The sequence below is a fragment of the Fundulus heteroclitus genome, chromosome 13, assembly GCF_011125445.2.
Source record: "Fundulus heteroclitus isolate FHET01 chromosome 13, MU-UCD_Fhet_4.1, whole genome shotgun sequence".
NCBI lineage: Eukaryota > Metazoa > Chordata > Actinopteri > Cyprinodontiformes > Fundulidae > Fundulus > Fundulus heteroclitus.
The window spans coordinates 12801240-12828341 of NC_046373.1; the positions used below are offsets into that span (position 1 = coordinate 12801240).

At 40.9% G+C, this 27102-nt stretch overlaps 1 protein-coding gene across 3 annotated transcripts; it reads right to left on the bottom strand.

Moving 5' to 3' along the window:
* Positions 1-2362: 2362 nt before the first annotated feature.
* LOC105925447 (programmed cell death 6 interacting protein) lies at positions 2363-27102 on the bottom strand. Of its 3 annotated transcripts, none has more exons than XM_012861322.3 (18): positions 26788-27102; positions 23400-23454; positions 23238-23307; positions 21876-22003; positions 20321-20474; positions 18631-18731; positions 15570-15686; positions 14945-15167; positions 12953-13076; positions 12560-12737; positions 8740-8851; positions 8464-8633; positions 7882-8130; positions 7557-7691; positions 7351-7445; positions 5866-5983; positions 5546-5769; positions 2363-3496 (listed from the first exon to the last, which is right to left on the bottom strand). In XM_012861322.3, exons 1-18 carry the CDS (start codon positions 26991-26993, stop codon positions 3313-3315), a joined length of 2643 nt encoding a protein of 880 aa, XP_012716776.2. In that variant the 5' UTR covers positions 26994-27102; the 3' UTR covers positions 2363-3312. The 3 variants fall into 3 exon arrangements, with proteins under 3 accessions (XP_012716776.2, XP_012716768.2, XP_012716758.2); XM_012861314.3 differs by having other exon boundaries at positions 5872-5983; positions 15570-15701; XM_012861304.3 differs by having other exon boundaries at positions 15570-15701.

The following is a 27102-nucleotide window of genomic DNA, read 5'->3' on the forward strand; positions in this document are numbered from 1 at the left end:
ATAAGAGCTAGAAGGTTCCAGTTTTGGGGCCTGTGCTCCTTTCTTTGTGGGTACCCTCTCAGTCCATGTTGTCAAACTCACTTCTCAGTTGGACAAGGAGTCAGGGGTTTTATCAGCTTCAAGTTTATGCCTTCTGTTGCGTTAAGTTTCTAAACATCTTTAACAATTTCCTTTTGTACGAGGGTGAAGGTTTGGCTCCAATGGTTCAACACCATTGGAGTGTGTGAACAGCAAAATGATCCCAAATATGGACAAAAACTGGTTTTGGAAAAGATAAAGCAGACTAATATACCTGTAATAGTGCGTTCACACCGAACGCGGGACCCGGAGCGACCGATTTACATGTTGAATGTTATCCCTATGCACAGGTACAAGACAGGGACAATGTGATGAAATGTGACCCAAAACGAGGCAACAGATTTTCCACCAATGTGACACACACAGTTTTGGCAATTAAAGTGAAGCCAGAGCGACATGACACCGTTGCTGGAGTTGAAAAATTTGAACTTTTGCATCTTGTCGAGTCACGACAACCAATCAGGAACTGGATGTGTCTGTGACGTGGGGTGAAGTTGAGACACAGCTGTCTTTATTTTTTGAGATATTGTATGAAACTACTACAATGCGCCCAAATGGCGGGCTTTCACTAACCTGCGTGGCGTCTTTGTCGCCGAAAACACGTTCGGTGTGAACGCACCTTAACAGTGTTGCATTTAATCAAAAGTATCCCACGTCAAAGACATGACAGGACTTATGTTCCACTAAACCTCATTCACTGACCCACAAAGCAGGGTTTTATTTTATATTTTTAAATGGCAGCAGCATAGGCTTCTGGACAATTATGTCAGAACCTTGTTGATGGCCAGAAAAAAACACAAATTGTTAAGATTCAACCTGCAAAAACAAGATCATACTTAATGCCACTGGGGTTGTTTGTACACATTTGAATATACTGCTGCTGTCAGATTGAAACCTTACATCTGCACAAATGTGATGTAATAATAAAATATAAAACATTTCTGTTGTAAATCTATACTGCTGGTCAAGTTGCAGGCTCTTTTTCATACTTTCACTGGAAACGTGCCAAACTCCTGACGGATGTGAGGGTTGAGTATTCGCTCATTCATCCAAATAATGGAAATCGGGTGTTGCGATCACTTCCACGGCCACAGGTATATAAATCAAGCCACTAGACACATTACCTGTTTCCACAAACATTTGTAAAAGAATGGGTCTCTCTCAGGAGCTCAGTGAACTCCAGCGTGGGTCTGTGATGGTTTTCCACCTGTGCAACAAGTCCAGTTGTGAAATTTCCTCACTCCTAGATATTCTCCAGTCAGCTGTCGGGGGTATTACAACAAAGTGGAAGCGATTTGGAGCGACAGCAACTCGGCCGTGAGGCGGTGGGCCACGTAAACCGACGGAGCGGGAGCAACGGATGCAGAGGCTCACAGTGAGATAGAGATAGACAACTTTCTGCAGGGTCAGTCGCTACAGACCTCCAAACATCACGTGGCCTTCAGGTTAACTCAAGAAAAATGCTTAGGGAAAAGCTGCATCCAAGCCATACATCAGGTACAAAGCATTGGATGCAGTCATTTAAAGTGCAGCAGGGCTTTACACCAGAAATGTGACTAACCACATTTCTCCATCTGCTAATCTGATGGATGAGTCTGGGTTTGGCAGGACAACAATACTTGTCTGACTGCATTGTGCCAAGTGGAAAGTTTGGTGGAGGGAGGATTCTGGTGTGGGGTTGGACTTCAGTTTCAGTAAAAGAAACCAAATTCTTTAGCATGACAAGAACATTTTGGACAACTCCACAGTTTGGAGACAGCCTTCCTCTTCCAACACGACCAGAGCACAAAGCAAGGTGTAAAAAGAGTTTGGTGTGGATGACCTTATCTGGTCTGCACAGAGTCCTGACCTCAACCCGACAGAACACCTTTGGGATGAATTAGAGCAAACCTTCTCGTCCAACATCGGTGTCTGACCTCACAAATGTGCTTCTGAAGGGACAAAAATTCCCATAAAGACACTCCAGAACCTTGTGCCCAGCCTTTCCAGAAGATTTGAAGCTATTTTAGCTGCAAAGGGTGAACCAAAGTCACGATGAAGCCTGTGGATTATGAACAGGCGTCTGAATAAGAGAAATCCTCAATAAATTCAACCTTGTACAGAATATTCTCTTATTTAAAAGGTAATTGAAGATGTGTTGGTTTATCGTTCCCCCCTAAACTAAAAATATTTAAAATAGCTAAAATCCCAGATCAGATTGCACGTAAACTCCTGATGAGTGTCGCATCTCATAAATACATAAATAAACACAAAAAAAAGGTAAAGATACACACAAACCGCCGACTGCTTGTCATCTCTCTTTTTTTAATCACATTATAGAGCCGAGGAATAAAAATAAAAACAAAAGCATGAGAGGGCAGCACACAGATATTTTGGTTAATCACATACAGTCTTATTTATTTATATATATATATATATATATATATATTCATATAATAATCATCATCATTTCTCCTACTTGTACAGCCTCTGATTGTAACACAGAAATAAACCCACGTTCCCTGGACAACGAGATAGAAAACAGAGAAGTAATCCGTCATCACCTACAATAGAAAAACCTACAGGGCCCCCTCTTGTTTTTTTATACACGAGTGCGGCATCAGTATTCGTTACAAAAATAGGATTATAGCCGATAGAGAAGCGTTGAAGTTTGATTAACTGGGCGAGGGGAGTGACTAAGGAAACGGCCACTCGCCCAGACAACAAAGAACAAGCCTCCAAACCGGGGAAATGGAAGAGGTTTCATCCACGAGTGTTTGTACAGCAGTCCAGCTCATTCAAGGAGTCGCGTGTCAGAGGGAACTGGTTAGAGTTTAAATTAAACACTCAACAAAACTGTTAGAAAAGAGAAGAAAAAATAAAAATAATAAAAAAAAAACACAACAATAACCTCATGGTGCCAAATGGCAGGGATTAGTGGACTGGGGAAAGATGAACTAGTTTAGGAAAAGTGCTGTTCAACAACTGAAGAGGAAAGGCTAAATTAAACAAAAGGTTTTTGTTTTTTTAGATGTAGGGGTAATGTAAAGTAAAGGATTTTTTTTTTTTTTTTTTTTGAAAAAAGTGCAAAGCAGCTCTGAGGTCCTGTCCTACAGCCGCTGTGTTGGTGAGAGAGAAAAAAAACCTAATGTTTAAGAAGAAGAGGGATGATTGAAATGAAGTGTTATTGCTGAGGATGTTTTTTTTATTTGGTGTTAACACGTGAAAAGAGGAATGAGGGGATGTAGAGCAGAGTTATTGTTGGGGGTAGTAGGGCTGCTGCTGGGGGGGCTGCTGCTGGGGGTAGCCAGGGTAGGGCTGTCCTGCTGGGGGCGCTCCTGGGTATCCTCCCTGCCCTGGGGCTCCCTGGTAGGGCATGAAGGGCATGTTGTACTGACCGTAAGCGTATGGGTTGTAGCCCATGGGCATCTGGTAGAATCTGCAGGGACAAAAGACGAGACGAGGTGAGAGGCGTTGGGGAAAATGTCTACAAACTGCAGCCATTCAGAACCGAAAACATTGTTTTAAATCCTGCATTCAAAAAAAGGAGATTCAGCTTTTAGGTTGACATGACTTTACTGGGCCTTGCAACAGTATTAAAGGTATACTATGCAACCGGGGTTGATTTTCCAGCGAGGCTCCCCCCAGAGGGTGAAAGTAAAAGTGCACTGTCATAAAGATGCTCAGCTGTTCTGGTTTCTCCATCAAGCCAGGCGCGGTTGTTTTGAGCTTAGCAGACAGGCAAACGCAACGAAAATTGGAAAAAACAGCAGTACAAACAATGACTAACACAGTGAAAGTATGAACATCAAGCTTCCCGCAGCGCTATCTTGGCGAGGTGGCCGCCTCACCAAACTCACGCTATCGCCTCGCCAACATAAAAAATAAATAAATAAATAATAATAATAATAATAATAATTAAAAAAACTCGATATGCTTGCATGTTTATTTGACGTTAACGCGCGGTTCTTTGTTGTTGCTTTCGCGCGTGCATATAGTGAATGGCAGGGCAAAAACACATGGAGTTCTACCGTAAAGCATTGCAAGTACGGTATTTCCCCCACAGACCACCAGGGCGGCCGAGAAAACCTTTGTTCGACCTGAAATGACTCATTTAATCATCCAAAAACGGTATGGAACACATTAATTAACTGAAAAATGTTGCATAGTACGCCTTTAATAACCTTTAAAACAGTTTTAAGGCCCTGTGCACACGACAACGGTTTTTAGGTTAAGATAGAAACGTCTGGTTGCATTTCCCCACAACGTCACGATTTAAAAAGGCCATATGGAACGATTTAAAAACGTCTGAGTCTCTGCTGCCGACACAGGAAAAACAATCATGAGCACAATCGGTGGAAATTAATGCGAACGCTCTCAGCATAACGGGTGCCGACGAGGTCAAAGTCACCTGAAGCAACAGCTGAACTTCGTCTTGGGTGTATTAAGGCCTTTGAATCGCTGTCGTTCTGAACATTTATTTAGTGCCGGCGCCTTTTTTTAAACCGCAGGATTTTGCATTCTGCCGAGTTTTAAAGAACATGCCGCCTACTAGTGGCGTGGCAGGAAATTACACCGTTAATGTCTCTACCAATTAACACGAAAAATGTCGTCGTGTAAACAGGACCTGAAACGTTATGTCCATTCAGCAAAATCCCTCTAGCCCGTGTGACCAGCTCCAGTGTCCATGTTGAAGAGAAATATCCCTGTTAGCATGATGCGTCCACCCCCGGGCTGCTCAGGGTGATGTGCACCATTACCTTCGACATGTAGGCCAACAGGTTCAGCTTTGGTTTGATCTGACCACAGCATCTTTTCCCTACATGGTAACACCACTGTTTACTAGTTAGGAGACTTCTGAAGGCACTAGGGGCATCAGCGTAAAATAGCATTTAATTCCACAGCTTTTTATTTGCAATTTTAAAAACTCAGTATGATCTATCCCTTTAAAATATGCACTGCTTAGTGTTGGTCTATCACATTAAATCCAATTTAAATACATAAAACTCCAGACTTTTTTCAATTGAGAAAGTTTCCTGCAGAGGAAGCGAAACGTCTTTAACTACGGAAAACAAGTCCAGTTGCTTTGTATTTTACTTTTTTTTTTAAATAAATACATAAAGGTTTGTGGTTCTGACATCTGTTTGACATTGAGAGGAAGTCGATTCAATAAGTTAAACTTTTTAAAATGGCAGAAACTAGAAAACTGTGGAAAGTCTTTTGAGTTTTAGGGGATCTCACTACAGACCTTTGCTGTGAACATCTAGGAGAGGCGGCCTTAAACGTACGTACGAGTTGTTGCACAGTGAAAAAGTTAAATTATGGAGTGGGCCTTATGGTGAGTTGCATTTTTCTTTGATTTGTTAACACGCCTTATTATATTTAAGAGTTTGGCAAATTGTTAACCAACTGAAGTCTGACATCTACGTGCAAAGACACGATTATCAGGCTGATTTTAAGTGTTCTCACGTTGAGAATTAAAACTCACCCTTGGTAGCCTTGGTAGGTGGGGTAGGGCGGTCCCTGTGCCTGTGAGGGTGGTGCCACGGGTAGAGGGTTGTTAGCAGGAGGGCCCGTAGGAGGGCCGGTGGGTGCTGCTGGGCTGGTGGGGGTGGCAGAGGCTGCCTGAGGGGTGAAGCTGGGCGGAGGTGGCCTGGAAGGAGGCTGAGGTTTCTGCTGGGGCTGCTGTTGGGCTTGTTGAGGTGGTTGGACCTGAAAGTAAAAAAAACAAACAGAGGAATTAGACCATAAGGGTGATACTGACCATAAATTAAAGATGTATTTAATTCTCAGCCTGTGAGTGCTCACAAAGACCGTTCTGGGAGCAGGGGTCGGGCCCGGGGCCGGGGCCGCAGGAGTGGTCTGGTAGGCGGGGACATTAAAGGATGGAGCGCTGGGCTCTCGAGCGATGCTCTGCTGCAGCTCCCTGAAGCAACAAATAAAACGTTACGATCTGCACAAGCGGCGTCTCCTTCATGACTTTCACTGAGATGCATCATCATAACAGGGTACCCAAACATTTTCATATGAAAAAAAAACAGAAACATAATTCTCCAGAATCAAGTTCTCGGTCATATTTAGCCAAGTATAAATGCAAAGTTTATTGTGGGAGATATTTCAATTTCAGGCTGTAATTATTGAACCGCTAAAACAGCGATCACCAACATTTTATGAAACTGAGAGCTACTTCATTGGTACTGTGACCATTGAACTACAAGAGGTCAAGCTCACCATAACTTTACATGAGATATATATATATATATATATATATATATATATATATATATATATATATATATATATATATATATAAATATTTTTATTTAGAAAGACAGATTTCCATCACATTCAGTAATGATGGCTTTACCCATTTAAGATTGTATCTGAGGATATAAACATAAAGTCCAAGTAAATTTTATCCATGTTGCCTTTCTGGTATTTGTGCCGAATTTCACTAACTTAGTTATAAACGATAACAAAAATAAACAGAATCGAACAATAATGGGAATTGCACCACCTCAAGTAATGATAACCACAAAGACATAAGAGGGCAAGACACATTTTTCACAAGAACAATCAAGTGAAGTCGGATCTAATTGGTTTTACATACTCAGTCCATTTGATCCAGATCTTATAAAATGTTCCTATTTCAATTGGGAGGGAAAAAAAGAGATCCTTTCCATAACATAAATCTGGTAAACAATTTCAACCCATTCGTTGATAGTGGGTGGATTTGGTTTCAGCCATTTCCTTGTGATGGCCTTCTTACTGGCTGCCAGTAGTGGAGCCAGCTTTGTTTTGCCTTTAGTGGTCCATGTGTCTAATTGTAAGTTGCCCAGATAATATAAGTATGTTTTTAATGCTTTTGTCATTTTTAAATCTATGTAAATACAAGTGTGATTAAGAAGGAAGAGCAACTGAATAAAACAGCATTTTAAATGCAGCTCACTGGAGGGTTGTACTTATTTTTTTTGAACAGGCACTAAAACCAGAGACTGAAACAGATACAAGTACAATGGAATAGAGAAACTTGTTCCCAATTCTCCTTTTCTTATCTAGACCTGGAACATACTTCCAGGTTTTTTCAGGGTGTCGCTAAATTACCTGTGGGTTTGGTCATTCGGGCACATTTTAAAAGATGACTCAAAGTCTCACATTGCCAGATTTAAGGTCGGGTTTGCTGTAAGTTTAAAAAAAGCACGAGTCTGACAGCCAGTTCCTGCTCATGCTTTCTTTTCTTTCTCTCTCAGCTCCAACACAACCCAGTCATGTAAATCACCAGCCAGCACGTACTTGAGCAGCTCGTCGCGCTCCGTCTTGCGGGCAAAAACGATGTCGCTGCACTTGTTCTGGAACTTGACCAGGATCTCCGTCAAGTCGTTGTAGAACTGAGGAAACAAACAGCGGGACGAAAATAAACGACCCGGTTTAGAGAAAAGGGAAAAAAAAAAAAACTGCTAAGGTTTCTGATTAGGTAAGCAATCACTGCAGCCGAGTACCTTGGTGCCTTCGCGCAGGTTGTTGCAGATCTCCACGTAGCTGTCGTGAGCAGAAGCCAGCTTCTTTAGGACCTCCTCCCTCTGGTTGGCCTCGTTGTTGGACTGCTTCAGGCTGCTGAACTCCTGGTGGGCCGTCTGGGTTCAGAACAGAGACAACCAGGTCTGTCAATCTAGATACACAGGTACATTCCTGCAGAGTACGCCGCATTAACAGTTTTACTGCCTACATGTAGTGTTTTTTGTTTTGTATCAGAGATCCCAGCAGGAAGACGAGAGAACGACGCAGACAGGCGTCCCTGAAGCAAAAGCAACATCCTCGTCGTACCTGAACTTGACCCAGCAGCTCCTCCTGCTTGGTGATGCTGGCCGACACCTTCTGGTTGTAGCTCCCGTAGGAGTCGTCGAGCTGGGCGAGCGACAGCTGCTCCTCGTTTATGGCGCCGTCCTGGGCCAGCGCCCTCAGGAAGGTGGTGGACATATCGAACGTCACGGCCTTGATCTCCCCCTCCAGGGTCTCCCTCTCCTTCTTCAGCTCTTCCAGCTGGACCAACAGGGAGCGCAGCACGTTCACCACCTGCCGAGGAGGACAGCTTTATCAATCTCCATCCAGCCACCTCTGTTAGGGCGACTTCTCGTAACACCTTGTTCTTTTCCCCCCTTAAGCAGGACAAGATTGTAGCTGGAGAGATGCACACTTCTTCCTTTTCCCCAGTTCTGCTTGCTAAGTTGTTTAAGCTCCCCAGCGAGCGACACACAATGCAAAGTCAGCAAACGATATGAAAAATGGGTCGGCAAGGGCCATAAAGCACACAGTGTCCTCTGGGTCCTCACAGAAAGTGCCTGAAAACTACCCAGGATAATAAGAACGGATGTTTTGCATCGTCTGATGTGAGGACGCCACACAGACCTCGCTGCCTTGCAGGGTCCTGGTCGGGTTGGCCGAGGGGATGGCGGCGCTGAGCTCGCTCTCGGGTTTACACAGCAGGGCGATCATGTCGCACTGGGCGTTGTAGCGGTCCCTCACCACCTGGTCGGCCTGCACTGCCTTGTCCAGGACGTTGCGGAAGTTGGTGCCCTCTGGGGAGGGAGAGGAGAGATGAAGGAGGGGAGGCGATAAGACGCACGAGAGGAAAAAATGGTCGTAAATAAAAGAAGAGAAAACTTGGCAAACGGCGGGGCGTACCTGCACGAAGGGGCTTGTACAGATCTCCAGACGGGGTTCGGTTCCAGCGCTGGTTGAACTTGCTTCTCAGCTCGTTGTCTGTCGTCTCTTCGTCATCCAGCATTTTCAAAGACTAACGGAGAAAAACGAAACAGATCATTCAACGTAAAACATAAATATAACATTTACCGTCTGGATGCGTGGCTTGCAAAAAAAATGCATTAATGCCCGACATTTTGCTACCTTAAAAAACACAAACTTTGGTGTAATTAATAAGAATTTGATGCAATGAACCAAGACACAGAGGCTTATTGTAAAGAAAGACGTTTTATGGTGACTGGCTGCATGTTTAGGCGAGCCTCCATCCCAGCCTGAAGGCTTTTATTGCCCCTAGAAGGTTTTCTTCAAGCACCGTCCTGGATTTAGCTCCATTTCCTGGCTTTTTTTTTTTTACTGGCTTTCCTGTCGCTGTCCAGAAGAAAAGCATCTCCACAGCATGGCGCTGGGCAGCAAAGGGGAATGGTGTGTTCAATGATTTCCCATTCATTGAACTTCTAATGTCTTTCTTTAATAATGACTTTCATCTTATGAATGTCACAGAAAACATTCTCCCACCTGAGCTGTGGATCTCTGCAGCTCCTCCACAGTTACCATGCTCTCCTTTGCCCAGCCTATCACTTTATCTAGACCACAGGTGTCAAACTCAAGGCCCGTCAAGGCAATTTATCCGGCCCTCAAGAGTAAAAAAAGCCGTATCATGTCATAAAGTAGAGGCATATTTTTAAAGTGTATAAGGTGGCTAAAACTTTGCCTCCTGCAGCGAATATTGTTTTTTTTTTAAGTGTGAAGTAACGGCATCATGCCACTAGACGCCAGTTTCCCCACAACATATTATAATAACTCAGAAATGTCCAAAAAGAGTAAAAGTGATGCAGAATGATGAGTTTAAAGTGTAACTCACCCTAATATCAACTTTTTCTTGCAGATAAACTGGGCCTAAGGGTGCTACTTTAATGTTACTGTGCATTTTGTTTTTATATTTCTATGAAATTAAATGATGAAATCAAAAGTATCATCTATACACGTGCAGCCAGCCCTATTAATGACATCCTGATGCCAAAGTGGCTCAAACATAGAAATGAGTTTGACACCCATGATCTAGACCAGGGATGGGCAACTTCTATGATAAAGAGGGCCACATTTTTTTCAGCACGACCATTGAAGGGCCACATGACCACGCACTTCAAATAATTGGATATGAAAGACGCTACAAATTATTCTCAATAAGAACAAATTTTAGATGAATTTATATCTGTATGTTTACTGCACCAACATATAACTATTTTCTGCATATAAATGCATTTTAATATGTCCTTAAGCAAAAGACAAACCGTTTGCTTTAAAAACAAAATTGTAAAAAAGGAATTTAAACTCCTCCATATCAATGCATTCAGGAGCATGGGTCATTTCAAATTTACAAGGAAAGAGGCATAAAACGGCACAGAACTTAACTCAAACAATAATGTGTTTATCCAGAAACAGTGTGGGCTTTCTTACAATACTGAATGCTCTATAATTGTATTTCTGTTACTTTTTGATTATGCACATCTGTTAGCTTTTTATTCTGAAAAAATCTAATGTCCCATGCTCCTGAATGCACCATAGCTTTCTGACGCTCACGAATGCATCACACTGGTCTGTGAACGTGGTGCTGCACATTTGATCTTCTGCTTAAGACAAATCTTTGCAGTTTCAAAACTTACGTCGGCTCTCACGGTTTATGTTGTGTGTGAATGACAAGAGACCAAGAAAAAAAAATTCCCCATGTCCATACTTCTTCCCATTTTGTCTGAAAAATGTGACTTTCTCGTCAAGTATTCCCTTTATTCCACTGCTAGTGGCCAGGGCTCTTGACTTTCTTCCTTGCTGTTGCAAAGCGGCCCATGCCCGCTATTGTTTGGGTACGGCCCCCTATCGGTCAAAAGTATAATTACATTTTTATTTTTTATCATTATTACATTATTATTGATCTATTCGCGGGCCGCACTGAGTGATGACGAGGGCCGTGTGCGGCCCCCGGGCCGCCAGTTGCCCATCCCTGATCTAGACGGTCATGTTTTGAAATGTTTGCAGTTGTGCCGTGCTCTTACTTTATTAACTTTTTTTCTCCTGACGATATTATTCTATACCCTAACTTTGCTCTAAACATCTTCACAACTTACTCCATAGGGAGTTGCTGGAAGATACCCGAAGATACCCAGAGCTGGGTTGGTAATTGGTCTTAATTTCAGGTCTAGGTTGTATTTCAGGATGTAGCTTTGGTTTTTGCGCCTCAATATTTTTCTTTGATCTTTACGATTAGCTGTTTGTTTAGTGAACTTTTATAAACTAAAAAGTATTCCTGTCAAAAGTAGGCTTCCACTTGCATCCATCAGATGAAAGTCCTCTTTAAACTCAAGCTCCCGGGCTGAATTTCAACCCCAGCCCATCCCTGGCTTGGTTCCTTCATCTGCTGTCACTAATGTTTTCCAACAAATCTCTGATGCCTTCACAGGACAGCTGCATTTATGCTGAGATTACATTACACACAGGTGGTTAGGTCCTTCTGAAGGCATTAAACTGCGTTTTATTCAGAGGGATCAAAGTAAAAAGGAACTAATGCAAGTAACACTTTCCTGATTTAATTTGGAGAAAATTAAAAACAACAAGTGTCATTCTCCCTCCCTCCTATTTTATTATTATTACGCATCCATTTGTGTAGCTGTGCATCCCATAAAATCCCAATAAAATGAAGGTTTAGACTAACGTGACAAAATGTAAATACTTTTGCAAAGTAGTGTAGGGGCTGCAATCTCAGCTGCTACTGAAAATAATAAATTCTGTAGGGGAGCAGATTTAGTGCTGCATCTCCATCAGACTGAACTAAAACAGGCAAATTTAAACCATCTACAAAAAGATCTATGACAAAACATCGCTGGGTCATTATTCTTAGTCTGGAAGGAAAACCCAAATAAACAAAGCAGATTATTTAAAAGAAAGTCAACTTGCAGCTTTTTGTGGAAAATGAACAAAAGCTGATATTATGGAAGCTGCGTCCCTATAAATAAATGTGAGAGAACCACTCTTTTAGGTTAGTAACTTATAATTTAAAATCTGATTTTCATCATTTAATAGAAAGGATCTAAAAACGTGAACTTTTCCTTAATAGAGTTTATTTCTTTCTACATCTACTCAGACCTAAAAATACAAAAAAAACTAAATTAAATGGCTTTTCAAAGATGTGCAGGAGCCAGAGATGCTTTTTGTTAAAAATGTAAAAACTATAAAGTTCTGCGTCAGTTTCCCTGTCCATTATATTATAAATTAAACAATGCAGACTCCGTTTCAAAGAATAAAAAATAATAATGGTGTTTTTACTTTTAAGTTTGTCTCTTTGTGCTTCGACTATAAACCTGGAAGCAGAAATGTGTTTTTTTTTTTGTGTGTGTTCCTCCCATCTGTTTAATTGTCTGTCAGCGAGATGTTAAGAACATCCTGGCTGGAGATGATAAGACTGATAGTCCTTGGCCCAAAGATCAGTGGATTAAATTGTGATCCGGGATTCTCGCCATTCGCAATGATTCTGAGTTTTTGGTATTAATTTGCTTTTCAGGCAGCCTTGGCAGAAACATTTCACGCAGTCCAAGCCAGCTATTAAAGAGAATTACATTCACAGGCTGCTTTGTCAAGAAAGCAAAGCCATATGGCGAACATGCTGTCCTGAAGCCTGTAGTTCCTAAAAGTCTCTTTACTCTCAGTAGCAGATCTGGGACTGGAGTGAAGAGCGCTGTCGTCCACTGACCTCGTCCAGGATCTCTCTGTTGCGAGTCAACAGCTCCGGCAGATCTCTGATGAGTTTCTCGATGTTCTGCAGCCCTCCCTGCTCCACGATCGATCTGGACTTCTCAGCAATGGATTGTGGGATGGAGTCTCCGGACAGATCCTCCAGGGCGGCAGGCAGGTTCAGAGAGGCCAACACGCTGACAGAGTCAAAGACGATCACTTGTTAGGATGAGACAAACTGCTGAAAGCTTCTGAAGATCATCTCAGCGCACAAACTGAGAAGCTTTTATCCGCATTATTATTACTACCCGCTGCCTCATTGTGGCATGAATTTTTAAATAAGCTTACAAACATCAGTGGTGCTCTGCAGGAGTGAATGCAGAGCGCCTGGTGGAGAAAAGCGTGAGCGTACCCGTTGCAGAGATTGGTGGCCTCCCTCATGGTTCCCACCAGTCTGTTCACCGTGTCGGCCTTTCTCTGACCGTAAATGCCCATGGACTGCTGCACGGCCATGGGAACCATCTTCTCAAATAGATCTGAAGAGCAAACGTTCACACAAAGGCATTACTAAGCATATTGTAGAGAAGTATTCGATAAAACAAAGAGGGTTCAGAATTAATCGACCACTCTGAAGACATTTTTGGACCATTTTCAGCGCATAAATATAGTTTTTTTTTTCCAAAATGTCTGGGGAAAATTGTTAATAAAAGATTTTAACCCATGTTTACAGATTTTTTTAAAATATTTTATAATCTATAAATGGTCTTAGTCAAGCGATTTATCAGGTTTGTTTTTATTAGACCCTTCAGGCCCGTCTTCTGCTTGTACCCAAAATGAGAAAAAAGCAAAAAAAGTTATTTTCCGATTAAGGAGCTCACCTACTGCAGACCTGAGGACAGACGGTGTTAAATTAAAAAACATTGTTGGACCTTACTGCATATGTACTACTAATTATTAATTGATATTGTCACCAGTCATAGTTAAGAAGTTTTATATTCTAATTTTATTGTACCATACTAGACATATTTTAGAATTGTGTTTTAATTAATTGTGTAGATTTATTGTTATTTGTATGCATACAATTTAGTTTTATAATGATTTAATCTTATACTTCCTGTGCTTCCTCATAACCTTAGTTTAACAACTTCCCATCAACAATTGATGATAATGATTCTTGGTCGATTATTTTCTTCACTCAGTATATTTAGAAATATCAGAAAAGAGTCTAAATAATAGTTCACAAGCAGATTTTAAACAGGTTGCTTTTATATCATATATACCTAACTAGTATATTTTAACAAGACTTCTATAACAGCCCAGAATAGTCAAATAATTAAGTACAAAGATTGTGTTTTTGGTAAAACTGACAAAATGTAAACATCTATTGTTTTAAGTTTTGTATTCTCAAGTTTAACGCTACTTTTATATGTCATAAGAATATTAGGCCACTTAAAATAAATTAAAATATTAAAATAAACTTCAGTGACATAAACAGCTAATAGTTAGTTGCTGACTAACTATTAGCTATTTTTGCTTCATCATCTCTAAAGGTCCCAACATGGAGTGGAGGGTGACGTAATATTCCCTCAATCGACTTTGGACGACAGCCACAAACCAGTAGCAACTATAAACTGTTCAGGGTAATATGGGTGAATGTGGTGCAGTGGGACAAAGTAAAGGCATTAGAATATGTCTGCAGGTGCAAACAGAGCAGAGTCACAAGTTGATCATCTACTGTCCATCTGAGCTGGGAAATATGCTAAATATTAGGCTGAATCTGATGCATATAACTCGCTGAGGATGGTGCACAACAACTTTGCTTATATATTTGGACAGCGACACAGAGCTCAGCCTGATTTAGGAAAAGTCCCAGACAAATGTCTTATGCCACCCTCCTTTTGGTTCTGCAGTCCCAGCTCAGTGTGACATGAAAGTATCAGATACAACCTGTGATCTCAGTGAATTGACTCGTATCGTGTATAAAAAAGGGGAGACCCTAGTTGTGCTTTTATTGCACAACAATGATCTGAAAGTGACTGAGAGTTTCGGATGTGTAACTAGTGGTGGTTCGGGTTCGATTTCCTATTATTTCACTGCAAAAACAGAACTTAAAATAAGTAAAATGTTTTTGCACTTAAAATAGGAACAACTCATCTCCATCGTCTTATTTCAAGAGCAGGATGTCTAATTATCTTATTTTAGGGGTCAAAATACTCATTCCATTGGCAGATAATCTTATTCACCTGCTCAAATCAAGGATAAATACACTAACTCTAAGAACATTTTACTTATTTTTAGATCTGTTTTTGCAGTGAATTGTTATTGATCACTTGCGGATCCAGCCTTGTAGTGATCTACTGAAACACTGATGAAAGTTTCTACATGCGGGGGGGTTTAATGGTACCTGTGAACTTCTGGCTGAGTGGAGGTGTGACAGCAGTAGCTTTGACGAGGGCTGCCTTGCCGATAGGCTCCAGGTCTTTGACCTCGGGCACCCGGTCGTGGTAGATGAAGTCATTGTCTTTCTTGGCTGCGGTGAGGGCCCGGTTGATCTTGTCAGTCAGTTCCTTCACGCTCACGTACTCGTCATAGCGAGACGCAACAGTCTTCACCAGCTCGGCTGCATGCTGCAGTATTAGACAATCGATTAATATCACAAGAACTTCGTTTCTCATAGTTTCCTCGTTGTTGTGCACTGAAAAAACACAACTAAAAATAAATACGAAATTCTTGAAATGAGTGCGTTTGTCCTTGATTTGAGCAGGTAAATAAGATTATCTGCCAATGGGATGAGTATTTTGACCCCTAAAATAAGATAATTAGATATGCTGCACTTGAAATAAGATAATGGAGATGAGTTGTTCCTATTTTAAGTGCATTAATCTTATTCCGTTGGCAGATCATCTTATTTTCCTGCTCAAATCAAGGATAAATGAACTGATTTCAAGAAGATTTTAGTTATTTTTAGTTGCGTTTTTGCAGTGTGGGCTTTAACATCCTAACGGCAAGCTTAGGGAAATAAGGTTTACCTGCAGACGAGCAATCTCCTCTCCAAAGCGCTTCTTCTGCTTGGCAAGGATGCTCTGGTGCAGCTCGGCGTTGGCCTGCATGATGCAGTGCTTGGCCGCCAGCACCGGCAGCACTTCCTGAAAATAAAAATACTGACCAGGGAGAGGCAACCACAGAGCAACACACGCAGGCACACAAACACAAATATGCACACACACACACACACATACGCACACGTGCGTGACGGCAAGGCAAACCAAAAGGAGGGAAACGAGCACGGTCAAATCACAAACGGCATCACGACAGCCAAATCACAAGTAGGCACGAGCAGCGAGGGGTGTGCAGAACATGGCACAGCACGACACGGACACACACACACACACACACACACACACACACACGCACACAGACAGACAACGAGAGCCGCCACCAGCACGAGGGATGCAGGAAGAAAAAAAAAAAAAAAAGACAACGGGAAAGAAAAACAGAAGAGGCCATGAGTGTTTAACCTTCCAGCAAAAGCTGCTACACCTCAGAGAGACACCCGACAGCTCTGCGTGTTTGTGTTATAAAAGCCTTTCAGCCGCGGCCTCCTGGCTATCACTTTTAGTAAAAATTGGATCGAATCTTTTCTTTTAAGAGTCAAAGCAACACAAAGTGAAACACAATCATCTCTGCTTTATGCATCAAATAAATGATTTTATCCAAGTTAGTTTTCATTTTCTTATAGCTCCAAGGTCTTTATAAATGTTAGCTAGTTAACAATTAGCAGCAAGCCAGATAAAATTGTCAGCATTTGGCAGGAGCTGGTATAAAATCATCACAGTTTGCCAACCTTCTGTGAAAAATGACTGCCATCCCCTTTTAATGGGTTCATTTCAATCAGATATAAGTGAGTGCAGCACATGATGATGTGCGAGCTTTTTGTAGCTCTTCCCCTCCCTCGTGTGTTTTGACGGTGGCAGGGAGAGAAGAAAGTCATTAAACGGCAACTTATACCACAGACTGGGTGAATACTCCATTCTGATTGGCTGCAGGGTGTCCGTTAAAAAAGTAGGACACCTATAAATAAGTTTTGGTCAAAATGGCCTGATTGTGCTAAATTATTGCGCTGGCTCAAATGTTAGCCGGTAACAGCAACACACAACGAGAGATTGTTCTAGATTTTAGCTGTGAAAAAATGTGTTAATTGATTTAATATTCATTTATTTCGTAAGTGACCAGGGTTTAAGCGGGAAAATGCCAATATCAGAAATTAATGGACAACACGGAACCAAACGTCTGATAATTTCTGATAATGGACACCTTGTCGAGTATTATTCCACATATACCCCTCCTCCACATATTGCTGCAAGTTTTCGGTCAGCTTCATGAAAGATGGCCGCTATGCCTGTTTCCTTATTAACAAGAAAGGCAAATTCAGCTGTTTAGACATGTTTCTAGTGGCAGGGAGAAACGGGCATGTCTGAAACTAAAGGAGCATTTTTTTAAACTACAGCTGGTGAACAATGAGTGACTGGAGGCACTACCAGCCAAATAATATCAGCTTGTGTTAACTGTGTTAGTCTGTAAAGGGATAAGCACTAAATAAGCAAACATAAAACCCATTATGTTACTTTATTACGTTACTCAAGGCTATCATACTGTAAGAATTAGGGTTGGGAAATATATCAATTTCAAAAAGATACTGCAATATTCCAAAAGACTTGAGACTATATTTTTTATATTGAGATGTTGTGCTGTAATTCTAGTTTTATGTATATTTTCAGCTGTTTGTAAAAAAAAAAAAAAAAACAGCGTACCCATCACTTGTGCAGAGCACCATGCACCGTTGATGTTTTTAAGCTTATTAAAAAAAATCTCTGATTCTTTTGGAATAAAGCTTTGATTCAGAGGTGCCTTTTTATAATTAGGCAGGGCAAGGCAAATTTATTTGTGTAGCACATTTCAGTACAAGGGCAACGCAAAGTGCTTTACATGATTAAAACATAGGAAAGTAAAAACAGAATAAGAGCAAGTTGGAATAAAATGTAGAATTGAAACAAAACAAAACATGGAAAAATGGAAACTAAAAGCAAATAATTAAAACAGTTGGACTAGAAACGTAAACTAGTGATGTTTCAGTAAAACAATTTAAAACAGTCAGGCAATCCTAAACAAATGTGTTTTTAATCTTGATTTAAAATAACTTCAGCACTTTTACAGTTTTCTGGAAGTTTGTTCCAGATCAATGGAGCATAGGAACTAAATGCTGCCTCTGCATGTTTAGTCCTGGGTAAGCAGTATTATGTTATGAATTACTTTATGAAAAAGAAAAAGATAGAGATAAATGTTGTATATTGGCATTCAGCCTAAAAATATCAAGATATTAGTTTTGGTCAATGTTGCCCAGCCCAATAAAGATTTAATAATGGCTCATGCCATGTCCAAATAGTTATATAAATCTCAAAATAAGTATTCTCTATGCATCTTCCAGTAGTCCGTAACTCGAAGACAAGACCCAGAGCCCACTAATCTTTTTTTAAAGATTTAGTCTTGCAAACTTGAAGCAGAAAAATTTTCTGACAAACGACACTTCAATAAAAATACAAATATAAAACTGTTTATTTAAATGACCATCCTCTGTGCCACCAGTTAATAATTTAACAGCAAGTCTAATTATAATAAATAAATAAGAATCAGGCAAATTTGTGACTAAAACTGAAAAACCTTAAAATAACAGCTTTGTATCTTGCTGGACTTTGAAAATAAAAGCTTGAAACATGAAGATTTGCCTGTTTCACAGAATCTGAGAGGAAGTGTTTTTTTCAGCTGCTTAAGATCTGAAGGTGAGAAATCAGCTAGAAGGAAAGGAGCTCTGATGTGGTTCAGTTACAACTAACCAATGACGGTGAAGATGAGATGAAAAAGGACCAATGAGAACAGAGAGGCTAGAACAGTCCCACAACCCGTCTCACATATACCAGGAAAGTCTGACACACAAAACCACGCCGTAAAGAGCCCGGCGTGTGTGTGTGTGTCCTCGTCACGCTGAGCGCCGCGGTCACACCGTGTTACTCTGTGCTTGTTTTGGTTACTTACCTTTGGAAGGTTGTCTTTGTACTGGCACTGCTTGAAGGCTTCGCCGTAGAAATCTGCAGCCTGATTGGCCAGCTTTGCAATCACAGCATCTTTCATCCTGTCTGTTGGGTAAAATAAAACACTTTTAGAGTCAAAGAAGAACTGAAATAGACACTTATACTAATATACAGGCTTTAGATTAACCCTACTGTACAATAATTAGGATTCTCTGGCTGTTTTTAACTGGTATTGTCCCATTACAGAGCAAAAACTCGTATACAGATAAAAGCCAACTCAGCAGATTACAGATTTATTTATTTATTTTTTTAAATGAGGGCTTACTCCATGATGTAATGCACAAAACAGTTTTAAACAACCGTCTAACTAACTAGTAACTTTGCAGACAGAATCGGGGCAGAAAATGTTTGCGGCCTGGATCAAAACAGCACACTGCAAAAATACAACTAAAAACAAGTAAAATTGTCTTGAAATTAATGTATTTGCTCTTGATTTGAGCAGGTAAATAAGACTATTTGCCAATAGAAGAAGATTTTAGCACTTAAAATAAGAACAATTCATCTCCATCATCTTATTTCAAGTGCAGTATATCTAATTATCTTATGTTAGGGGTAGAAATACCCATTCCATTGGCAAATAATCTTATTTACCTGCTCAAATAAAGGGTAAATACATTCATTTCAAGAAAATTTTACTTATTTTTAGTTCTCTTTTTGCAGTGTACTTGAGACAACAAAATGCAGTGCTGCGTAATTAGAGCCTTTAAAAGTTTGCTGCTCTTAGTAAAGAAGCGTGATGCACATCTAAAAGTGTAACTAATTCCCTGCTAACGCATAATAATTAAAGAAGCATATAAAATTTTATTAAAAGTTGTGGACATTCAATTATTGAGCCAGTTATTTGAGTTCTTCGGTGGTTGCAAAACAGACTCGGTGCATATTTCTTAAATTATTTAGGAGGTCTTGAAAGGTTGCCTATAGCCAAAACTTTAAACAACACCCTTACACTGGAAAAAGTAAACTATAATTAAGTGAAATTTTCTTGAAATCAGTGTATTTTTCCTTGATAAGAGCAGATGAATATGACTATTTGCCAATGTAATAAGATTTTTGCACTTAAAATAAGAGCAATTCATCTCTATGATCTTATTTCAAGTGCAGTATATTTAATTCTTATTTTAGGGGTAAAGATACTCATTCAATTGGCGAATAATCTTGTTTAGCTCCTAAAATCAAAGAAAAATATACTAATTTCAAGAAAGTTTCACTTACTTTTAGTTCCTTTTTGCAGTGTAGGGACTTTTAAGTTTCTAAAAATTGACCGGTCCGGTAACAAGTGCCGTTGTATAAAAGTAGAAGCCATCGCTAACTAGGGTGGTGGTCAGGAAATAGGTGGCCTAAGGCTAGGTTGTCTAACCTGTCCACTGAAACAGGGTGTGGTCCTAGGACGGAGGTGGTTAGTAGACCGGTCATGTCCTACTTATCTAGCTGAAAAGGTCTCACAGGAACTCTAAACAGGGTAATACTCGTTAGATTCAGAGGTATTTAGAACCCCAGCTAGCCTGAGCTTTAACCCAAAATGGAGAAGGAGGGGGTTTATTTATTTATGGGGTACCTAAAAAAAATATAGGAAGCAAACATTCGACAGCAGCAAAAATCAAAAGCTGACTAGGTGATAAACCGCTGCAGCGTACCTGAGGTGGCTTTGAGGAAGAAGACCTCCTGGGCTTGGGCCAACATGATGGTGCTCAGAGTTCCTACAGTCTCAGGACAGATATCCATGGTGGGCTCTCTGTTCAGTGCAGAGAGCACTGTGTCCTTGATGTGACCAAACGCTCCACTGGCCAACTGGAAGAAGACAGAGGTCAGATTTAGGTTTTAAATTACAACTACCTGTAGCGCAAACATCTACTCAGTTGGTCTGAGTATCGTCAGAAATGTTAGTAATGCCCAGAAGAGTTAACATACAACAACCAAACATCAGCTGCCAATGGCATAGTCAACTTTTCAGCTTGATCTGATCTGCCTTGATGACCAAGCTGGATGAGAATGCAATAATATGCACTGCAACAAAGCAACTAAAAGTAAGTAAAACGTTGTACTTGATTTGAGCAGATAAATAAGATTATATAACAATGAAATTAGTATTTTGACATATTTGGATATACTGCACTTGAAATAAGATGATGGAGAGGAGCTGTTCCTATTTTAAGTACAAAGTCTTATTCCATTGGCATATCATTTAAAGTTGCCTGCTTAAATCAGGGATAAATACACTTATTTCACGAAAATGTTACTTTTCCCCCCCCCCCATTGGTGAGTGCAACACACATAAGTACCACTGGGTGGCACTGTCAGCTGTTTGCATGTCATTGTGAGGGAAGAAGACTCAAAGCTAGGTTTGAAGGAAGCAATTTTTATGCAACCTGTTTGTGAGAATGTGAGAGATTTTGCTGCAGTTACGCTGAATCAAATGGCATAACTCACTCATCGGAAATATATCTAAAAACAGCAGTTGGAAGTCTCCTCAGTAAAAAAAAAAAAAAAACACAAAACAAAGATGTTAAATGCACAGATTAGTTGATTTTTATTATTATTACTGCTTTTTGAGCTCTAGAACATGGTTCCCTGGTCCAACACCCCCCGTATCGAATGAATAGTTCACCAGCACACTCCGAGAGAACCTGATGATACGCTGAGGGAGTAATTCAGCAAGACAAATCATCTGTATTGCAGTGGGGAGAAAGCTAAAACATGCAAGATGTTTAGGGCCTGAAGTTGGCCTCCCCTGAAATAAACTTAAAGATGTGCAGGCAAGCCATCAGAGGTTCTACTGCCGCTTCTTTATGGGTTAAAATGTCTGTCTGCTGATGGTAGTGGGTTTTGAAAAGTCCCACATGAGGCTCCATTTCCACTGAGCTACACAGGAGGACTTGTAAAGGATTTGGTGGATATTACCAAAAAAGAAAATACAGAAAAATATGACTTGGATAAATCTCACACAGGCTGAATATTAACGTAGTTGACTGATGTTACAGAAAACATCAATCTACTTGATCCAGGTTTAATACCAGTTCTGAATGGTTGTTAGTCTGATATCCCATCATCCTGGTCAGCCAGGATGCATGTTATCTGAACAGGGGTCCAACAATATTCTTCCTTTACTCTAAATGAGTTATAATTAAGTACAAGCATCCCCAAATACAAAACTGAACAAAGGCCGAGCCTGCTGTAGAAATCTAGACTCACCTGGTAGTATTTAGCAGCAGCTTTGAGACACTCGTCGTTGTCGATGTTCTGCTCTGCGGCGATCTGACTGGCCAGAGCTGCGCAGTTGAACAACACGCATGTCTTCTCGTAGCCCAAACTGGCCAAAGCTGCAAAAAAACAAATAACTCATGAAGCCCCTTTTTTTTTCACCGTCAGAGCAAAGATCATGACTTTGCATATATTCATTATGAATAAGATACATTAATTTCTCAATCTGAAACCAATACTAAAAGGTACGATCACACCGGACGCCAACAAGGCAGATTTTTCACCTTGTTCGCTTTACATTTAGCTTCTCTCTCGCCGACAATTTGCTCTGACACTGCAGCGAACTACAGGCGTCTGCAGTCAGAAAATCCATAATTGCTCAATAGAAATATAGCCTAATTGTACTAAATATGAAACATATAAAAACATTTTTGCACTTAATGAAAGAGGAAGGCTCCTAACACGACGCAAATTGACAGAAAAGTTCAGATGGTTGAACTTGAGTGAAATTGAGGCGTCCACCACGCCTATTACGCTCTGCTCTATTCGCATCTCTAGAAATGGACCGCTGGCATCACGGACCGTTAATTTGTTCCTGAACACGCCTTTACATATGGATGACATGTAAATGACTAGCTCCATTCGCGGTGTTTGCATTCGCCGTGAGCGCACCGTAACTGTATTTGATGTCATGAGTCATTTACTTCATTAGTAATCCCGTGTCTGTGTGGGTCGGACATTTACTACGGCAAACCATTCTGGATACAATCTGCTGGGTTTTTCTGATACGGAAAACTCTTCACGATCCGACCGAACGGACTTTGTAACGTGCTTTGAGATGACTTGTGTTGTGAATTGGCGGCATGGAAACAAACTAAAGTGAGTTTTTGCTCGGTTTGATCTTGACCGCATGGATTAAGGTTCACTGAAAAGATTCATGAAGGCCTCGTTGAACTAGTCTTAAATAATTCACTAGCGAGAACAAAAGGTTCAAATGACACAGAGATGTTGGGACATAAGCGGTGAGTCGAGTTTAAACAGGAGATTCGATACATTCCTTGAAGCTTTTTAAAGAACAGAAACTATTCATATAATAAAGCATGAAACACTTTTGCCTATTATTAAGTAAACTATGACATATTGTCAAGTCTGTTTCTGAATACACTAAAAGCGGGCCAAATACTTTATTAGAAATCTTCATTTATCACCGGAGGAGTTTTTAGGCCAGTGTGAAACAGACAAAAGCTTAAATAAATACAGAAAAATACAACAAAATGTGCCCAGAGGGCTGAAACTGAATGTTAATTGGCTGCTATTTTCTCACACGATTATGTTTAATAAAGCATTACTCACAGAGCTTGACGGAGCCACCGAACAGGGATCCTTTATCAAAGGCATCCTTCCATGTGAACGTTAGGCAGAGCTGCGGAGACAGAAGCACGCTTTGTGTTCAAGCCCCTCTGCGTTTAATGGACCGTTTAATCCAGAGTCATATGTGCTGCTCAAATCAATTACCTGGTTTTCGGAGAAGGGGAACTTAGCTTCAATAGCACACAGTTGATCGTAGTATCTGCGGACAAACAGGAAAAGCAGAAATCAAGACAGTGCTTTGGCTCGCTGCAGAGTTTTACAAAGATCACATCCCATTGTTTCTGAATTACTAAGTGCAAGTGCAATTTCCATAAAACCTAGATTTATTTGATTCTTCCCACGGTCGTCTTCAGAAACATTGTAGTAAATACCCCACCTCTTATGTTGTCTGTGCTACATTAAAATAGAGGAAAATGCCTTTTTCAGTTCAGTGGCAGCGACAGATGTGACGTAACTGCAGATCTGTGGTTTGAGGAAGTGCTGCGCTGTCAGGAATCTCACAATGACTCAGGAGAAAAAAATAGCAGAAAGGCAGGCGAGTAAACACACAACGTCAGCCGCTTGTGACCTCATTATACCTTTGGCGTGACGTCAGCCGTGTATTTTTACCATAAGACAGGAAATCCCCTATGACTGGCTCTTTGACCATTCATTTCTTAAAAAGAGTACACACACACACACACACACACACACACAAAACAAGACTTTCTAAGTAGAACCAGCATAGGGTTTGTTTCCAGCACAAACACACCGGGACTCAGCTGTGTGCTCATGGAGGAAAGCTGAGACGAGGCGCGCCTCCTGGCTGAACTAAAGGGAGAAAATGTGCCGTGCAAACACTGGTCACCGTGGTAACACTAAGCTGCGAGTCAGGCCGAATGAAAAAGGACCGTCGCTTTGACTACCTGGCACCCGCTGAGGCCCGAGGAGCGACAACAACCAGCCGATTCACCGCAGACGCGTTAGCCTCAACTGAGCTGCTGATATAACTCAGTATATTACAAAAAAAAACAGAATTAAGACAAAAGCTACACTTAAATCAAAACACATTAAAGATACCTTCTTTTTTTAGAAGTGATTTAATGACTATTTCATGTTAACTGGGCTAGAGTTACAGACACAGATAGGCGATGAACGGACGGCCTTCCTCACTAGAGACGCACCGATCGGTTAAGTTAGTGATTGGAAAAGGCCCGACCTCCCCTGGACTGGCTCTGAACCGTGATTTTCTTTTCTCCATTCAAGATATGCATCAAAATAACGAAACCCCACCATTTTAGGTCAATAAGCACATCAATCAAAGCATGTACTTTGACACTTTTGTTTAGTCTGATAAAAAACAACAAAAAAAAACAGGTAAATGTGAATAAAGGTGCCATGGTGCACAAATGGAAATATTCTTGTCATTCTTTTATTACCATATGATTTTAAATCGTATGAAAACACGTTTTTTTCGTCTAAAATGTTAAAAGTTTTCCGTAAAACAAAGGCCAAAAGAAAAAAAAAGACAAATCTATCAGGCTAAAGTAAAGAAGGACGTGGTATTAGTCAGGAGGACGAGCCTGATGTGAGCATCTAATTCTCCCCGCTAATCAAAATCATGTTTAACCATCAGGGGAGTCGCTTCAGGTCAACGACTCCTTGTTCAGTATAAAGACACATCTTTAATTCAAGCCGACTGAAACAGATCTAAAGTCCCAGAAGCCATAAATCAAGTCGTCACAGGTAGTTTGACAGAGATCACATGACCACAGGTGAGCAATTGTTCTGCACTGCTTCACTATTTGAGCCCGCCCAGATGGTAGCTATAAATAAACACTCTGGGAAAAGATATTTTTACACAGAAACTTAAGGATTTTTTTTTTAAGGTTGAGGGGGGTGTTAAGATAGTGGCACCAACATATATCCCAGCAGCCTGGGCTTTAAGTCCTAAAAACAGAACAAGGACTAAAAAGGGCAAAGTCTCTTTGTACCTTAGATAAAAATGAACCGTTGGTTAATATTCAGTAAGGGTTTTCAAACAGGAAGACACAGGATGCAATCATTACTATGAGGGATCAGCCATTAAATACAAGTAAACTTCAGCTAATGTCAACCTGGTGGCGGAAATGGAGAGGACAGAGCAACTTTGTTGAAGCTGAGGTGAAACGCGTGTACTGTACAGTTCCTTTATGCAAAGCGGCATTTTGTTAATCATACCCGGCTGACAGGAACAGTGAAGGGAGTGGACTTTCTGTTTGGTGCTCCCGGCGCATAGCCGTACAATCACATATGTGCCTTAGCTGAAAGCCCAACAATAGAAACTCATCTGACTTTTATTGTCATCGCTAATTGAAATTCCAGACCGAGTTAATAATCTTCGTCGTCCCTTCGACCTACAAGTTTAATATTATTTCTGTAGCATTGTCCGGTTTTGTTGTTACTTTACTGGGATGAATGAACCTTAACCAGTTGTTTTGAATGAAATGTAGATTTTATTTTTCTTTAGGCAGAACAGAGGACTTAAACTCCAGTCCTCGAGGGCCGGCGTGTCCTGCAACGTCTAGATGCCTCTACGCTTCAACACGCCCCGCTCTAATATTAGCTCACTGAGCTCTGCAGAGCTTGGCCGCACGCTACTGAGGCAGTTTGGCCATTTATTTCTGCGCATGGAGAAAGCAGCACATCTAAAAGTCGCCAGTGTGAAAGAGACCAAAGCTTAAACAACTGGAGTTTGAGACCACTGGATTATAAATCCTATTCAGATCCTGATTTATTTCCAATCTTATGTTGGATTTCTAGTGCTTTGTCATCATCATTAGCATAACTCTGTCTCCTCAGTCCTTCAAAACAACACTACATCTGTCAACTACATAGTTCTTTACATTTCTATTTGTTTTATTTTACCCCCAATGAGTGCTCCCATCTACCTTATTTATTTTTTAGTTGTTCTTTTTATTGTCTTCTGTTCCATATTGTAAGAGGCACTTTGTGTTGCCCCCATTGTGTGTGAAAACTGCCCCATAAATAAAGGCGGACTAGTTTATTTTATTTTAAATTCTCTTTAATAATTCATTGCCTGGCTGGGGATGCTGACCAGGCAATGACTAAGCCGAATGATGAAGGCTGGAGTTTGTGTTTTGTTTACACTCGCTGTGTGTTTAGCTTACTGTATGCTGTTTTGTTGCTGTTGTTGTTGTTGTTTTACATTAAATGTTTGTGTTTCATGCGGGCGAAACACATGAAGCACAAAGTTCTCCTAGCAGAGCATCTAAAACCATGACAACCTGGAGGAATAACACGGATAACTAGACTTCGTAAATGTCAACTAGTTTACTTAAACTGAAACGCGTCTATTAGCCACTCAACGGGATTTAACAAGTGTCAATAAATCTAATAAATCTTAGCTTTTTAGCTCCGTTGTTAGCAGCTACAAGCTAACCTCTCTGGGTGCGGCAACTGAGCTAACTTAAAAAAGATAAATGTAACAGTGTCCCTGTTAGCTTTTTACTTGAATTAAAGGTCGCCGTCCCGCTTCTAAGTGAGTTTTTACCTCAGGAGGATTTCCAGGGAGCTGTCGTGCTTGTCGAGCGGCCTTCCCAGCGCGCTCTTGCGGAGCTTGTTCAACTCCTCCACGGCTCGGAGGTACTCGGACTGCTCCTCGCCCGCTGGATACGAGGCGGTGACGAACTTCGACAGCGGCTTCACGAGGTCCACCTCGGACGACTTTTTCAACGGGACAGAAATAAACGTCGCCATTTCGGCCCCTGGAGGCTTTCAGCGAGCAAACAAACAGGCGCAGAAATCTCGAGTCAGGAACACAAACAACGGCCACCGACCCACTTCCTGGATTGTGACAGAGAACGTC

Coding starts and splice junctions, on each gene's coding strand:
- LOC105925447 (XM_012861304.3), bottom strand. CDS start 26,993: ATGGCGACGTTTATTTCTGTCCCGTTGAAAAAGTCGTCCGAGGTGGAC. Junction 23,455..26,787: donor TCCCTGGAAATCCTCCTGAG/GTAAAAACTCAC, acceptor GTTTGTCCGCAG/ATACTACGATCAACTGTGTG. Junction 5,984..7,350: donor GAGCGCGACGAGCTGCTCAA/GTACGTGCTGGC, acceptor TTGTTGCTTCAG/GGAGCTGCAGCAGAGCATCG.